The sequence below is a fragment of the Larus michahellis genome, chromosome 1, assembly GCF_964199755.1.
Source record: "Larus michahellis chromosome 1, bLarMic1.1, whole genome shotgun sequence".
Taxonomy (NCBI): Eukaryota; Metazoa; Chordata; class Aves; order Charadriiformes; family Laridae; genus Larus; species Larus michahellis.
The window spans coordinates 16,477,373-16,493,307 of record NC_133896.1 but is presented as its reverse complement, the minus strand read 5'-3'; the positions used below and the strand labels follow the sequence as shown (position 1 = coordinate 16,493,307).

The window sequence follows — 15,935 nt, the reverse complement described above, 5'->3', positions numbered from 1 at the left end:
AGTAAAGGAATCAAAGATAATTGTTTATCCATGTTGCTGGCTGATGCCAACTAAGCAATGCTCAGTTAACCAGATGATCCCTTGCTGAGCTCTCTGCCTTACCAGACATTTTCATTAGGTGGATAGAATGACCCTGTTCAGGCAGTTCAATAGACTCCATGACACTGTCAATAGCTCAGCACTTTTAACAGAAAGGCAGGACTGTAAGAAAAAGCAAGGTATCAGTTTCTTCCCAACATTCCTCAAAGACTATTTTCACAAATGTGCCTGATTGAGGGTCTAATTTCTACAGGCCAGACGATTATAGGTATTTTCAAGAAACTTTTTTTCTGGGAATCTCTAACATACTGTTCAAGCCCATTCCTTGTTCATTCTTGGAGATGTCCATTAGAAATGGTTAAGCAAGAACTTTTGGCTCCTCATAAGGAAGGCTTCTTATCTTACTTGGCTTACTGGGGTTTCCCACGCTGGATAGTGCCTACTGTAAATCACCTTCTCCTTACCCAGCATATTTAACATTTCATTCTAATAAGATTCAAAATTCATTACGCCTTCATTTTTTGTGCTTGTATTAAAAGTACAGAACGTTCCCAGTAAGTTTGCTCAAAGCTATATATAAGCTATTATAGAAAGACAGGTCAACTGTATGAGATTAAAAATGTGTTCAAGATTACTAGAAGTAAACCTACAACATACGCTTTATATACAGCTCCGATTGTCCATCAACTGTCTATATTATCGTCTGCTCTAGTAATTGTCCTTCTTTTTCCAGGGTGCACATGCAATCTGGCGGGTGTTCGCCCTGCCATGTGCCCAGGGGGGGATGCAGTATGTCTGTGTGACCCAGCCACGGGAGCTTGCCCTTGCCTGCCCAACGTGGTGGGCGCGACATGCGACCAGTGTGCCTCTGGCTACTGGGACCTGGCTAGTGGAAAAGGATGTCAGATCTGTGACTGTGATCCAAAAAACTCCCAAAGCAATCAGTGCAACCAGGCAAGAAAATTACTTCACTTTCTGGGAACTGGGGTAGTGGTGTTTTGGCATGGCAAGGTGGGGACCCTCCTATAAATGAGGATAGTTTTTTGTCATGCTCTTTGAAAACAAGAAGTCTTTGGAAGTTTGCCACTGGTGCAATCACGCTTTGAGTCATTATATCAAATGTGCTGTTCTGAAAATGTGTCTCTGCTTGTAAGGAATTTCTCTTTGCCTGCGTGTTTCTTTGTCAAGTGGCATCTTAGAAATACTTTGTAAGAAAATGTCACATAGGAAAAAACTGCCTTGTAAACGTACATATAGGGAAGAAGGAAGTCCAGACTTGGACCCAAGAGTCTTATGAGTATTTTTTTAAGTGTTTATTTTCATAAAGTAGCAGCTGTGGCCATTACATTAATCATGCCTCGTCTATCAGACTGCTAGAGTACCTTTTCTCGTCTTTAATTCCTGTCCACTTTTTAAGGCTAGAATGTAGGAAAAATAAAAAAGAGGTGAAATTGTGGTCCCATGGAGTCAACAGCAATTTTGCTATTGACTTCGGAGCACCAAGAGCTTATCCCAGGCTCTTGCTGGTGTGCTCTTACATTTTCCTTTCAATATGCTTTCTGTTTGTTACAGTTTATTTAGTGGATTTATTATTTTTCCTAGCAAATGTAGCTCTTAACCTCAAAGAACTACTACTGCTTTTCTGAGCTGTACCAGTTATCAGAGCTGCAGTTTAATTTAACAGCTGAATTCCAAAATAAATTTACTAGGGCAACGTACATAATGTACCCTCAAGGTTTTCAGTTACAGTTAATATATCATGTAGTTAAAAGTTGAAATGTTAAGATGAGTAATTTGCTCCAGCAAAAAGAAGAAATTAATCTGTTTTGCAAAGGAAAAGAATTCTCTCTCAAATCATAGTCAGAGGATGAGTTCTCAAAGAGCATCTATAGACTGGGACATACAAAATCTTTCATATTAGTAAAGTCCGTTTTGTTTTCACAGCCTTCAGGAGGAAGATGAGAAATGTAGGCCAATACAACCTGTATTGGTGTATAAACCATGTGTATTCAAAGACTGTGTGCAAGCAGTGTCACCGCAGTCCCCATACAGCTATATGACATAAGTCATAGGGACAATATGACTCTGAAGTTATTTAATCCTAACTGTCTTTACAGCTTACAGGCCAGTGTCCATGTAAGATAGGTTACAGCGGAAGATGTTGCGATGAATGTGAGGAGAATTACTTTGGCAATCCCCAGACGCATTGCATTTGTAAGTATTACTATGTGGGGACAACTGGATTAGAAACTGCCTCAAAAGAAATGTTTACTTTTTATATTCATAGGGAAGACAGGACATACATCTAGAGAAGCAGGCTTTACATACATTTGTGTGTATAAGATGGATAAAAATGTTGATATTATTTATCTATATTGTTCCTTCTATGGTTATGATGGGACCATGGAAGTTAGAGATGAAGAAGAGCCTTTAGCCAGGCAGTCTACTTTGCTCTAACTCAAACATCAGTTTGCTTTTATTTTCTTAAAATGCATGATTGTACTTTTTGCATGCATTAATCCCATGGAAAAGGAACAACTGGATATAACCTGCTGTCCCTTTCTTGCAGTGTGCGAGTGTAACCTGGAGGGAACCAGCCAGTCCAAGTGTGACAAAGCCACTGGCGCGTGTAACTGCCGTGCTGGCGTCACTGGCCGGTTCTGTGACCAGTGTGGCCGCGGCTTTGAGAAAAACTTTCCCTCTTGCCATCAGTGTCATCTTTGTTTTGACCAGTGGGACACTGAAATTGCTGCCCTCGCTCAGACTGTCCAGGGGTTAATGAGGTTTGCTGCAAATCTCGAAGATAAAGGAGGACGAATGCCCATCTGTGACATGCGCTTCAAAGCCTTTGAAGATGCCATTTCCGAAATTGAAAGAATTTTGAGACATCCTGTTCTTTCACTGGAGGCCCTCTCAGGCATCAAGGATTTTCAGGGCTACATTCTGTAAGGGCGCAGCTGCCCCTGAAAAAATCCCTTGCTTGAGAAAGCAGTCTTCCCCTGGGCTCCACAGCCATCCCTAGACATCAAGTCCCACTTCTGATCAGCTCACAGACGCGGAACTACTAAGTCGCTGTTTTCAATAGATCTGTGAACAAAATAGTCCTTATATATATTATCTGTTTCCCATAGCCATATACTTAAATGCTGGAATTTTCCAGTTCATCCTAAAGGTTTTCTAACTAAGCCATTACAAGTATATGTTTCTGCTCATTTAGAAATTTATCTCTTCTCCTTAAAATATTGTGTATCTCAGTTCTAGTTTAAGAACAATTTGGTCTGACTTCTGCATAACTGCAATTTCTCTTTCAGACAAAAAGTTGTACAAATGGATCCCCTTCACCGTACGCTGTATGAGTTTCCTGACCTTAACAAGAACATAGAAGACATCAGAGAAGAAGCTGATCTAGTGTATGGACTTCTACAACAGAAAATACATCTGCATCAAAGTTTTCATTACTTGAACCTCAAAGGTAAGGCAGACAGCAATTAAATTAAATAGGTGAATATTTTCCGTGAAATTTCAGAATGTTTTTCTCACCATTGAACCATACAATATTTCAAAGAGCCCTAGATTTTAGCTTCCTATGGTAGCTCAAAAATGTAAATACTAACAACGTGTTATACTGACTTTCCAAACTCCCTTTTATCTTAAAATGCCATGATTTCTAGCATCCTAAATTTCAGATGAATGTGCCAGGGTCACGTTAGTCAGAAGTCTTATGAATCCCGATGTTTACATCAGGGTTTAAAAGCCACCCCCGTTTCACAGTACAGACTCGCAGATCATACAGTAGAATAGCAAAGGACTTTTTCCCCACTTCCGAGTCCTCTTGCTCTTAGCAATACTTAAAGAATGTTGTACAGCAATGGTTTGTTTAATTAAAGCAGAGAGTCATAGTGCAACTTCTTAGTGTTCCCATGGGAAAATACATGACTTTGTGTGGTAAGGAACTAGCTCTCCATCATCAAAAAATGTGAAGTCAGAACTGAGTTCCTTGGCATTTTTGAAAGAATTACACCGTCTGTGCTTGAGCTAAGTATAGTCTCCATCAGCTGCTAATAGCAGTAATGATAATGTCACAGACTTGTTTCTGGAGAACGATGGGGACATATCAGTCAGGGATCTCAAACAGATGCTAGATCATCCACAATGTCAGGAGACTGTCAGCAGTATACTCTCCAAAGAGATGGCTGCCGAGAAACAAACCCCCAGAAGATAAGGTGTGCACCACAGAGGACACAAGCTGCAGGCAATGCACTCCCATTTACAGTTCCTCTGTGTTTTGTTCAGGCAAGGAAAAGATCATTCTAGTCAAGAGCAAAAAAAAAAAGGAAAAGTCAACAGAATACAAAGCCGAGGGAAAGGACGAGGGGAAAAGAGGGATTAAGATTTAGGGCTCCTCTGCCCTGTTGTATTTGGCAGTGCCTCTAGGGCCGGCTCATCTGCTCAGGCCCTCATGTTAGCAGTCAGCACAGCTCTCCCAGGCTCCAGGCTCCACTTCCCAATTCAAGTGAGTCTTGTGCAGACTCTGAGAAAGGCAAGAAGGCAAAGAAACAATAAATCCCAGGGAGGTCAGTGGATACACAGCTGAAGCATCCGTGGTGCTCTCTGGTCACGTTCCAAACCCGCTTCGTCTTTTGGCCTCAGGAGATGAATAAACAACCCTATAAAAAGCACACGGGGGTGTGGGGAGGGGAAGACCTTGAATTTAAGATGAATTTCTGGTCAGGGCCACAAATATTCATTGGTCCTGCTACCAAGCATCTGACAGCACAGAAATAACATTTCCCTCAAGATAACCAGCTTTTTTGACATCTGGGAGAAAGCCTGGCTCCCTCACCCCATCTTCATTTTGGGACCAGCAGCACATACTAGGTATGGCTCTGTCTGCTTTTTCCTCTCTCTTTTTTGCTAGGGTAGAGCAGGATATGGTCACGTACACCATCCGAGGCACATTTGGCACTTGTGCCCTAGACACATGTGGGCTCCTACCTGATGAATTAAAATCACTGGAGAAAACTACACAAGTATCCTTAAAAGAATGTTTGCACTTCATGAGATGTCATTAAATTATGGGTTTCCAGCCTTTGCCCCTGGCTTTGCAGCCATCGTGGTATGGTAATGCAGTGAGTACAGCTTCCTAGGCTGTAAATCAAGCCTGTGCTAAGACGCTGTGTTTAACGTAAAGGAACTTGGAAGCTCTACAGCTACATCACAAACCAAGCGTGAAAAATGCATTTGGGCCACTTAATGGAGAGCTGAACCACTGTAAAATATTCCTGCAGTGGAACTGTTGCACAGAAAACAGTCTCTGGCTGAGATACGGAGTTACAGCAGCCTCTTGCCAGGTATTTTGTATTAGGAGCTAACTTTAAACTGTACGTTGTTTCCAAGAGTTACAAGATAAAATAAATAGCCCTGGTTCCACACCATAACTAAACATTGTTCAGCTTCAATCAAAGCAAGGCCAAGGGCTTTAGAGCCTGATTCAAAGCACACAGGACTTGATGAGTGCCATGTCCTTGACTTCAACTAGTAACTGAGTTGGTTACCAGCACAAAGAGGGATGTTAATCAATGACCTCTGATGCTTTTTCACTGCTGACACATCAGTTTTGGCTCATTGCACATACTTCTGCCTGGGGATTTGGGGACAATTTCAAGTTCCCTGGAGATCTGGGAAACCTTGACAGCAGCAGCTTTAAATTACGTGTTTTGCAAAAGGCCCAAGTCCTGCAAAAAATGTAATATTCTCCAACCCTTTCGAGTCTGCTTAATGGAAAGCTTACATTAAGCTTCTTGCTGGAAAGTATTTTTTGCTTGGCCTACAAACTTATCATAGAAATGCCTTTTTTTTAATGCATCAACCCTGAAATTGGATTTTCCAGAGCCAAAAAAACCTCATAAATTTCCATTTGTAATCCAAATTTTGGCCTTAGTTCAGCAGACCATTTAACTTTTGGGTACTATGCTGAACCAACAGGACAAATGCTTTCCTGACTCAGAATCAGAGCGCCGATCATTTCATAGGTTTTATAACTGTCAGAAACAGTTCTCCTGCCTAAACTTCAAAACAGCATAAATGACAGGAGCTTTATCAAATCAACAACAGCAGCAATGAATGAGCTACTGATGAATGCAAATCAGTAGCAGTTTGTGTCATTAATGGGATCCCTTTCGTACTTTTGTATCTTCCATTGGCTTCTCGTACACTTTGGACTCTGGAGAATGACATGAGATCCACTGTATTTGCATCTATTTTAGCAGGTTTTATGAGCATCAATAACTATTCCTGTTTGGCACCTGGCTGAGTAAAGGATTAAAAAGCTTGACTAAGGACATGACAGCTCCTGTCCCTTCCTGCCATCTCAAATCAAACACCAGTGACGACAAGCTGAATCACCCGTCACTCACCATTTATCCGGAATTCACATAAATACATGAATTAAATGCAAGCAAAATACAGTCGGTACTAAACCCTATTTCTGCTACTACAGAGGCCATCAGCAACATTAGGAAACACTTTGAAGTATCATTGCTGGCAGAACAGAAGACCAGTGGGACAACTCCTATTGTAAGACACTCAGAGTACACCAGGAACCACGCGCTCGCTATGTTGGGCCATCAGGCCTTGAAAGCAAACAATGTCCTGGAACAGCTCAGGAAGATCAAGAGCTCCAACATCCAAAACTTGAATGAAAAGGTAGGCACTGTGAATTTTGATTGTGAACTAAACAAAAATCTCTTTTTTGATGCTGTTAGTAGGTTTTATTTTTAAAGAGTGCTTACATGCATTTTTAAATTTGGAAAATGACACTTCCCCGGCACAGACATGTAGTCACATCAGAAGCAGCTGCACTTCTCAGCTGTGATTACTACCACCCTTCTGGAAGCCGTTGTTCCCAGGGCAGACCCAACACAAGGAACTGTTTAAGCACTCTCTAGTCTCAAGAGGACATCATTGTCAACCAGAAAGATTAACCCCAGCCTCCTCCATCATTAACTTAAACTAATCAGAGCAACTTTGCCCTGCAGTGGATGGGGAGTGCTCACATATCCTTTGCATCACCCATGGGAGAGGAAGGAATTTCTGTCTTTTTGCAGGTCAGCAATGGATACCTGATAGCACCTTCAGCCAGCCCTGCCAGGTCTGGAAGAGATCCTCCATCTAGGCCTTTAGTCTCAACATCTGTGTGAAACTATATGGAGGGCTAGGCATGGTACCGTGTTGTGTGAGAGGTGATCTGGATCCTTCAGAACAAGCCATTGACCCATGGGCTGGATATGGCCAGGGGACAGTTTCAGCCCTTTTGCCATACAGAAGTGAAGCAAGGGTCTCAGTGCAACACATGGAGCCCGACAAATGGCTCCTACAAGGATGCTTAGAGACACGGGCTGCCGTTGCATCCTTCAGGTCAGGGGACCAGTAACTGGCAGCGACACCCATCTTTGGAGAGACGAGACCACCATCTTTTTGGGAAAATCACATCCTATGTTCAATGTTCACATGATGTCAAACATTTTCCTCCCCCCAGGAGTGTATCTCAGTCCCCCAAAGGAGTCCTGACATAAGCATCTTCCTTTATTGCAGATCTGTGGTGTTCCAGGAGACCAGCCCTGTGTCACAGCAGCCTGTGGGGGAGCTTTGTGCCGGGACAGTCAGGGAGTCAGGCAGTGTGGTGGCCCAAACTGCAGCGGAGCTTTTCCTCTCTCCACTGATGCCTTCAGGAAAGCTGAGGAGACTGCTGTGTTGCTAAATAACTTGACTACTCTGCTACGGGAACCTGAGACTCAGGTGCTGTATATCAAACCTACATCTGTTCAGTGAAATGGATGGAGGATGAAATTTGGGAGGTCACAAATCTACAAAAACTCACCTGCTCCTTGGACAAAGAGCAGTGACATAGCGATGGACCCTGTCCCAACATCACAGACCTATCATGGTTCAGTACCAGGAGTATTAGGTGCCAGTCCCACCAAAAGACTGTGGCTCTAGCTATGCCTTCCTCTTCCTCACAGCTGCCAAGATCTCATGGGTCATGGGCCTTGTGCCTATGGAAGTTGGTGACATCAGGCTAGTATTGTCTATATTTTTATTGGTAAAGATTCAAATGGCACCATTTGTCAGTTGCCTGAGCATGGCCCATGCTTATTGCAATGGGATTACTGCTGTGCATAGCACTAAGCTCTATTTATACAACTTCATATGACTTTTTTTTATGTTTGACATTAAATAATTTTTGCAAATAATTTCAAGACTTTTCTGCCCTCGGTGATGTTTAGAAGAGCATCAAGTAGTCATCTGTACTGCACAGTAGCATTGAAAAATAACTCAAGCAAAGTGTGGCCAATGCAACTTGTGCCAAGGAAACAAAACAGACAAATCCCAAAATACCAGTAAAGACAGTTTGTTCTTATTAACAGAGATGATGCCTGTTACAGTTATAGGCAAAACACATCTTCCAACAGAAATGTCATTCTGCTGTGGCTTTGTCCTGTCCCTGCAGGGTGCCAGGGCATCCATTTCCTCTTTTTAAAATGCACTTGACACTCTGCATCACAGCTAACCGGGTCAGAAATGAGCAATTGGGGCACATGCCTGAGACCCCAGGACACTGAGGGGCGGCAGCAAAAGGCATCTGCCGAGCTGGTGAGCGCCAGGCTGCCGGGACACTGCCTTGGCAGTTGCAAGCCTCAGGCAGCTCTGCGATAATATGAAGAATTTTGAGATGTTTCAGAAGTAAAAATACCATTTTTCTTGTTGCATGGGGAAACAGCAGATCCCGTCCCTCTAGACCGCAGACTGCAGAGATGCAGTACCTGTGCGTTTCCTTAAAGCAAGGCATAGCCCCTAGCAAAGCAAAATATCGTTGGAATTCAATGATTGATCTAAAGCTGTCATTTAAATTATCACAAATACTAATTTAATGGCAAAATGTAACTTCTAAAGACAAGCCTTAAACTCTACCTTCCTCATTTGTGTACTCTTAAGTGTATTTTTCACAGCAACTCCAATGTGAAAAGGCAAATGAAATTACGTGCCTTTTCTGTACCGAATCGTATCACTGATGTGCTGCAGTACTGCAACAGAAAATAACAGTCAGAACCTTCTTTTAGAAACAGAAGGGGCTGTGGTTTAGCAGTGGTTGTGGAAAGAAAAAAATGCTTGATTTAGGCTTTTCTGAGACCAGATGAAGGCCATGATGTAGCAACTTCTGGAGTTCCCCAAAGGCGTCTCCTACTATTTTTCAAAGCTACATGAAGTGATTCCAGCTGAGGCTTGGATCCAAATTGTCTTTGTGTCAGACCTCAATTTACCAAGCAATGACTGATAACCTCCAGAAAATGGCACTGCTATTTCTAATAATATTTCCAGGTTGAAAGCATTAGAAAAATGGCAGAAGACACCAAGTTGAAAGGCTCACAATTTAATGGACAACTGGAGAGGGCTAAGAATCAAATTGAAGTTGATGGAGAGATCGCTAAGAAATTCATCGGAAAAGTGAAAGACTTCTTGTTAGGTAAATATGCAAAGTTCTTTTTGACTGATATTTAATATATATTCCAATATAATATAGCATAATAGATGGCCAGAAAATTATCTAGCTGTATACACGTGAAATTTCTTGTCTACCTCCTGATCTGTGCAATCGTTTCACACCCTTTTTTTCTAGTGCTTCTTTCTCCCAGGTCACCATACTATGTACTAATTTTCCAATAGATCTGTTACATTCTGATTGTCATCTTTTATTATGCTTAATTTTGCTTAATTTGAAGCGTACAAGTAATTCCCTCAGTTCCTGGTTTATCTGAGTAAAGGACTACTAAGATAATTTCATACAATATATAATGACCAAGCATGTCCAATGCATCCTCAAATTGTTATTCCACCCCCTTCTTCCAGGCCCATAAATAGAGGCCCTCTGTAGGTAGCGTGGGAATTAGGACGCATACCACTCCATCATCTCTGTAAAGCTGTAACTCAAGGAATCAAAGGATTCTGGTAGAACTTCACAGCTGTCATAAAAAATAACAGAACCACCATATATACCCTAAAACATTTCCACCCTCACGATTGCAGAAAAATGTTCTAAGGACCCTAAGTTTTTGTACCAGATGCACACCAAAGGAGTTCAAATGTGGTAGGATTTTTTTAATCTCTTGCATGTAGCTGATCTCATAAGTTTCTAAGGATTGCATGTTGTCAGTCCTTTGGCATTCATACCTCTACATCCAAATGGGAGCAAGGGCAGAGGACAGAGGACTTCCTTTGGTTGGGAACATTTAAGTTATTTTATTGAATTGGAAGAAAATCTCCATTTAAGTCCTTAAGATTCTTAGATTTTTATTTGATAGCAATTGAAAATTCCACCTTTGGCTCTTCCTTTATGTTTCTTAGTAGACATATGACATTTACTAACAATTATAAAAGCATTTTTTCATGAATTTTTGTTTTGTAAATTGAAGAACAGTAACAGCTGAGATGCGTGCAGTTACATTAAATCTGTTGTACTCTACATTGATGTGAATGGTAATTTTAGATGAATATATTTCTACACAAAATAGTTCTCAGGAATGCACTACTGTTTGCACAATAAATGTCTTCTATTTAATTCTTGGTGAGTTACTTTGGAGCGTTAGCACAAACGTTTGTTTCACCTGTTTTATCACCCAAAGTCTTGTCTACAAAGGGAAGTGAGCAGAAAACAGAAGCGACGATGAGACTTCACAAGGCATTGACTACTCTAACTCTCTGTGCCTGTGCCTCTTAGCCAAGAACCAGGACAAGCTCGTTTGTAAGGGGAGCTGTCAAAATATGTTTTTTCTACTGTAAATTCCCATCCTATCTGAGTCTATCTGAGTCTGACCCAAGTTCCCTCTGTAGTTTAGCCTTTCTCATTAACCAGCAAAGGAACCACTTTCTCAATATTGTGGCGACTCCAGGGAAGGGATTACACCCCCTGGCTGGCTTGGAAAGCTCCATTCACACCCCAGTCTCTCCAGCACCTCTTTGATCTGGGGGCCAAGGGAGAAATGGGCTCTGACACATCTAGCTGTGCCGTGCACCAATTTAAAACCTTCTGTGGGCTCAGTTCTACATCAGAATTTTAATAACCCAGTTCAAAGTACGTTCAAATCCTCATTTTAGCCAGTTCTGACAACACTAACAGCAGTACCTGGAAGCATAATATTAAATTACAAAATGTTGGAGATAATTCTCTTACCCCCTCGCTGTGCCTGTCAGCTTTATTCTCCCACATAACTCAGAGGGTAGGCAGCCATAATGATCATTTACATTTCACTGGGAGGAAGGAGTTGCTTCAGGATACCCGCAGCTCCATTTCTGTTGCAGATGAGAGTGCGCCTCCAGAAGACATTGAGAAGGTGGCGAATTATGTTTTGCAAATAAACCTTCCCCTGACTCCACAAGAGCTCACGGACATGCTTGGCAAAATCCGTCGCGTTATGAACCACTGTGAGAAGTACAAACTGAATGCAAATAAGAGAAATGGAAAAAGGGAAGAAGCTCAAACACTGCTGCTGGAGGCACAAGAAGCCAAGTGAGTAGGGTGTTCTCATACTGATGTGCCAACTCCAGCTGGGGTGGCACTGTGCACAGTAGGGCTGCTCCCTACCCCAGGCAGTATCCTAGTAATGCTGGAGGAAAGGTTCAGGTGACAGCAGATTTCAGCCTGCCATTTGCATGGGGCCTCTCCAGCAGGAACGAGCCATGACCGCTCGGGTTGCGGGAGCTGACATGCTGCAGGGAGGCAGCTCCCACCAGCTCTTGGCTCCTCTGCCTGCTGAGTCGAAGAGGCCAAAGCAGCTACTTACTTCCACATTGGACCTAGTGGAGCATTACATCTGGTTCACTGGGAGGTTTAAATATGGGTGAGAAAGAACAAACAAGAATTGGGGAGGGAGAAAATATGTCCACCTTCCTTACTAGCCGTGTACCACCAGGCAGCCTGCAGCATCCAGCCTCACCTTTAACACAGCAGCTCATGTGCTCCCACACAAAGTCCCTAACTGAGGTTTTGCTTTGCCAATTTACAATCCACAATTTTAACGGTTGTTGTTGGGCTTGAGGGAACATTTCTGCACGTGAGCATGGGTGCATCTGAAACATGTTCTTGCTTTGCTCTCTACACCACGATACTACACACGCTTCTATTCTCCCATTTTAGCAAAGCAGCTAAAGCTCTTCCGCCTGTGGATGAAATTAATAATAAACTAAAAAATGTTGTGAAGTCCCAAGGAGACTCCAAAAACACCTTCATAAAGTTAAATGAAGAAATACGAGGCATCAGAACACGAATCTCACAGGTATCCTGCTGTAAATATTTTGATTTATTTACTCCATACATTTTAGAAAAAGATACTTCATCTCAATGTTTCCTTAATGTAAATTTAAATAAATAAAACCAGAACGTGGCGCAGGTATGATACTGATTCCATAATGTTTAAGGGTCTCTTCTTAATCAGTTGACATTAATCTCCTCCATTATCACACTCTGCAAGCTGGAGAGACGTTGCATAAGAAACCACAGCCTTCAATTGCTCTGTTTTAGGCTGAGAACCAAGTGAACAAGACAAATGACAAACTAAATGACTTGTCAGCGAAACAGTCTGAGATGGAAGATGAAATCACCACATTGCAGGCAAAAATGCTGATGAACAAGAATCAAGCTACAAAGGCAAGAGCAGGGGCACAAGCAGCACACAAACAAGCCCAGAATATTGATAAAGTAAGCCTTTCTGTCACATGCTAAGGGAAACAAGATTCCCTCCATGTTTAATAGTATTTTTGATTCAGTGTAGTTGTACTACCCTGCTCTCCTCAAAATTGTTAACTTTTTCCCTATGCCATGCAGTGTAAGTTGTCACAGGTTAAGAATAATTTCTTTTTTATTTTAAGGCTTCTGGCATATAACACTTCTGTTTGCTTGAATGAAAGGAAACATACACATTTCTCTGGCTACTCAGTGACATTTTTCCTTGCACTGTGTATAAGACTCATGTTACCATGGGCACAAGTAAACATAGCAGAACAAATCACAAAACCAGATATTAAAATATGTGAGTGATGGAAGCAGCCTGGCCATTCATCCCATGCCATTCTCCCTCAGAGAAAATTGCTGTGGGAGTTACTTGGAGTTTTTGGTTGGCTGGGTGCTTTCCAGTAGCTCCAATTTTTGAGACTGCAGCTAGAAATTTGCTAAAATTGTGAGGAGAACCAGGCATCCACAGTGCAAGCTTGGAGCATGACCAGACTTCCAGGTTACAAGAAACCTAGTCAAAATCTAAACTGCAGCCTCAACAGCAACCTAAATCAGCAGGGAATGGATTAGCCAGTAAATATTACTATAGCCAAAAATGTAAAAAAACCCCCAATGTTGCTACAGATAATTCATTAAATTTGAATTATGCCTCATGGCAAAATGAAACTTACAGAAAAGCCCTACTAAAAGAAGTAAAAACAGCATAAACTTTAAAAATCTTAATTTACATCCTTGCCTCCCCTTTAGATTGCTCCACTGTCAGTTTGTTTTAATTGATTTCTAAAAAGTTTTGCAAAGCATTGTTCGAGGTACACTCATTATGGACATTTTTTATTTTTTTTTTAGATTTAAGAGAATGAGAGATTTAAAGTTTGGTTCAATGATGATATTCAAGAACATATACAAATTTGCTTCAGTATGCCAGATTAATAATGAGATGCTCTTAAACTAAGTAACGGTATTTTGTTACAGGAATTTGCTGACGTTAAAAGAAAGTACATCATTCTTCAAGAAAAGCTAAAAGTCCAAGGACCTCCAAAAGTAACACTAGAAAAAGTGAAGCAGCTGAAAGAAGAAGCAGAGAAACTGGCTGAAGAGACTGAAAAAAAAATTAAAAGATTAACAGGTGGTGTTTTCACTTCCATAGCGAGTGGTGAAAATTGTGACAGTCACGAATTACACCGAAGTCCTTGCCCACAGACACTAACAGACTAGGTTTACCTGAAATCAGGTTTAAAACAATTTCCCTGGTGAAAATCCCTGCTTGAAGCTTCTCAAACAGTTTAAAAGCAGATTAACTGATTTAGCTTATGTACTTTTTCTGACATAAATTGGTTGCTATAAGCAGTTTAAGAAGTGTCCACACAGGGAGTTGCAGTGATTTGATTCAGACAGTTTAAAAACAGAAGTGCAAAATCTGCATAAAACCTGGCTGCAGATTCAGCTGGAAGCCTTGATTTATGCACTTGCTTTGGCCATTTGGACCTTAAATCTTTCCTCTGCGCTGTCTTTTCTTACATTACCTGAGTGATGGCTTGTGTTTCAGAGCTGCAATGTAGCCGTTTACTATCACTCCATACTTGTTCCCCTTCAGACATTATCTCTGAGCAACGTCAGAACAAAGCAGGTACAAATTCTGGCTTGTGGAGACTGAAACTGACGTGCCCTGGACCTGAGGGGCTGTGGCCAGGAAGCAGAGAGGTCATTGGCAGCAGAGACCACGGCTGCTGTGGCCGTACTGGAACTGGTCCTCACACTACCCTTAGGGTGGGTTTAGAGGGTCACCAAAAGAGAAGAGTGCATCTCATGTAATTGCACACAGGCAACCTAATTCTGCTTGTAGTGAAGGTCTGGGCATTCCCACTGGGAATCCTTGGGCCTAGGATCCCGCCAGGCTCAACGTCTGAAAATACTGTGTAACATCAGCAAAACTGAAACAGAAATTCCATTTCAGGAGCAAATTCTTCAGGACAGGATATGAATAAATATTTTGAGCATACGTGAGAAGGAACTTCTTTACTTCGAGGGTGGCAGAGCCCTGGCACAGGCTGCCCAGAGAGGTGGTGGAGTCTCCAACTCTGGAGACATTCAAAACCTGCCTGGATGCGTTCCTGTGCAACCTGCTCTAGGTGACCCTGCTCTGGCAGGGGGTTGGACTAGACGATCTCCAGAGGTCCCTTCCAACCCTATGACTCTATGATTCTATGATATACATTCAAGAGAAGCATTAAGAGCATCCCATGTTACATTGGTGTAGCTTCACAGGGACCAGCAGAAAACATTCCTGTAAATGAGGGAGACCTAAGCCCATTACACCCGAATTGTCTAGGCTTTACACACATCAGTGGACACACTGTTCCTCTGAGTGTTTCCATTTAAACCAACTCTAAGAGCTCTGTGTCCTGCTCTACCCTAGCTGATGAACAAAAGCACATGCTGAGAAACTGATTTAAGGCTGTCATGTTTCATTCACTATCTGCAAGCCAGACTTTTCCCTCCAGTTGCATATATAACATTCCCCATTTGAAATGGGCTTATTGCCTCTAAAACTGCTGGGAAAAGAAACGCTGTTAATCCCTGGATTTTACTTACACAACAAATATGAGTATTACTGCATGTCTCTACTCTTCCAGATTTGGAGAAGAAGCTTCAGGACCTGAATCAAACCAAAGAAGACAAGGCAGAGCAACTGAGACAACTAGAGGAACAAGTGATAGCCATTAAAAATGAAATCACAGAGCAGGAAAGCAAGTATGCAACATGCAAAAGTTAGGATCTGAACAGACCATCCGGTAAAATGCAACTAAGTCTGTGCTTACCACCTCCTGAGCTTCCCAGCAAGGAGGGCTGTCCTCTGTAAATACATCTGAAGGTGCCTATAGTATTTTGGCACGGTGAATAATGTAATTTTCTCTTGTTTTTTTGTCCAGTTCAGTTTATATAGAAATAGGAAATACCTTTTAATAAACCAGCTGATGAAGTAATCAGGGTGTAGTCTTTGAGGCAGCTCTATAATACACTCCAGTGCACAGCCTATGGCTTCTCTATGTAGGGGCTGGAAACGCAAGAGGAGGACTGCTCAGAGAGCTGCAGGTAACTGCCTCGAAGATGG

General features: G+C 42.0%; 1 protein-coding gene across 1 annotated transcript in view; it reads left to right on the top strand.

Annotated features, from left to right (window-relative positions):
• LAMB4 (laminin subunit beta 4) overlaps positions 1-15,596 on the top strand; it is a 40,887-nt gene extending 25,291 nt beyond the window's left edge. The window contains exons 23-34 of the mRNA XM_074572625.1: positions 773-993; positions 2,157-2,253; positions 2,609-2,984; positions 3,351-3,511; positions 6,539-6,744; positions 7,633-7,836; positions 9,418-9,562; positions 11,395-11,602; positions 12,230-12,368; positions 12,614-12,790; positions 13,796-13,949; positions 15,457-15,596. Of these exons, the coding sequence (XP_074428726.1) occupies positions 773-993; positions 2,157-2,253; positions 2,609-2,984; positions 3,351-3,511; positions 6,539-6,744; positions 7,633-7,836; positions 9,418-9,562; positions 11,395-11,602; positions 12,230-12,368; positions 12,614-12,790; positions 13,796-13,949; positions 15,457-15,596 (2,228 nt within the window). The remainder of the gene's footprint in view (positions 1-772; positions 994-2,156; positions 2,254-2,608; positions 2,985-3,350; positions 3,512-6,538; positions 6,745-7,632; positions 7,837-9,417; positions 9,563-11,394; positions 11,603-12,229; positions 12,369-12,613; positions 12,791-13,795; positions 13,950-15,456) is intronic.
• The last annotated feature ends 339 nt before the right edge of the window (positions 15,597-15,935 follow it).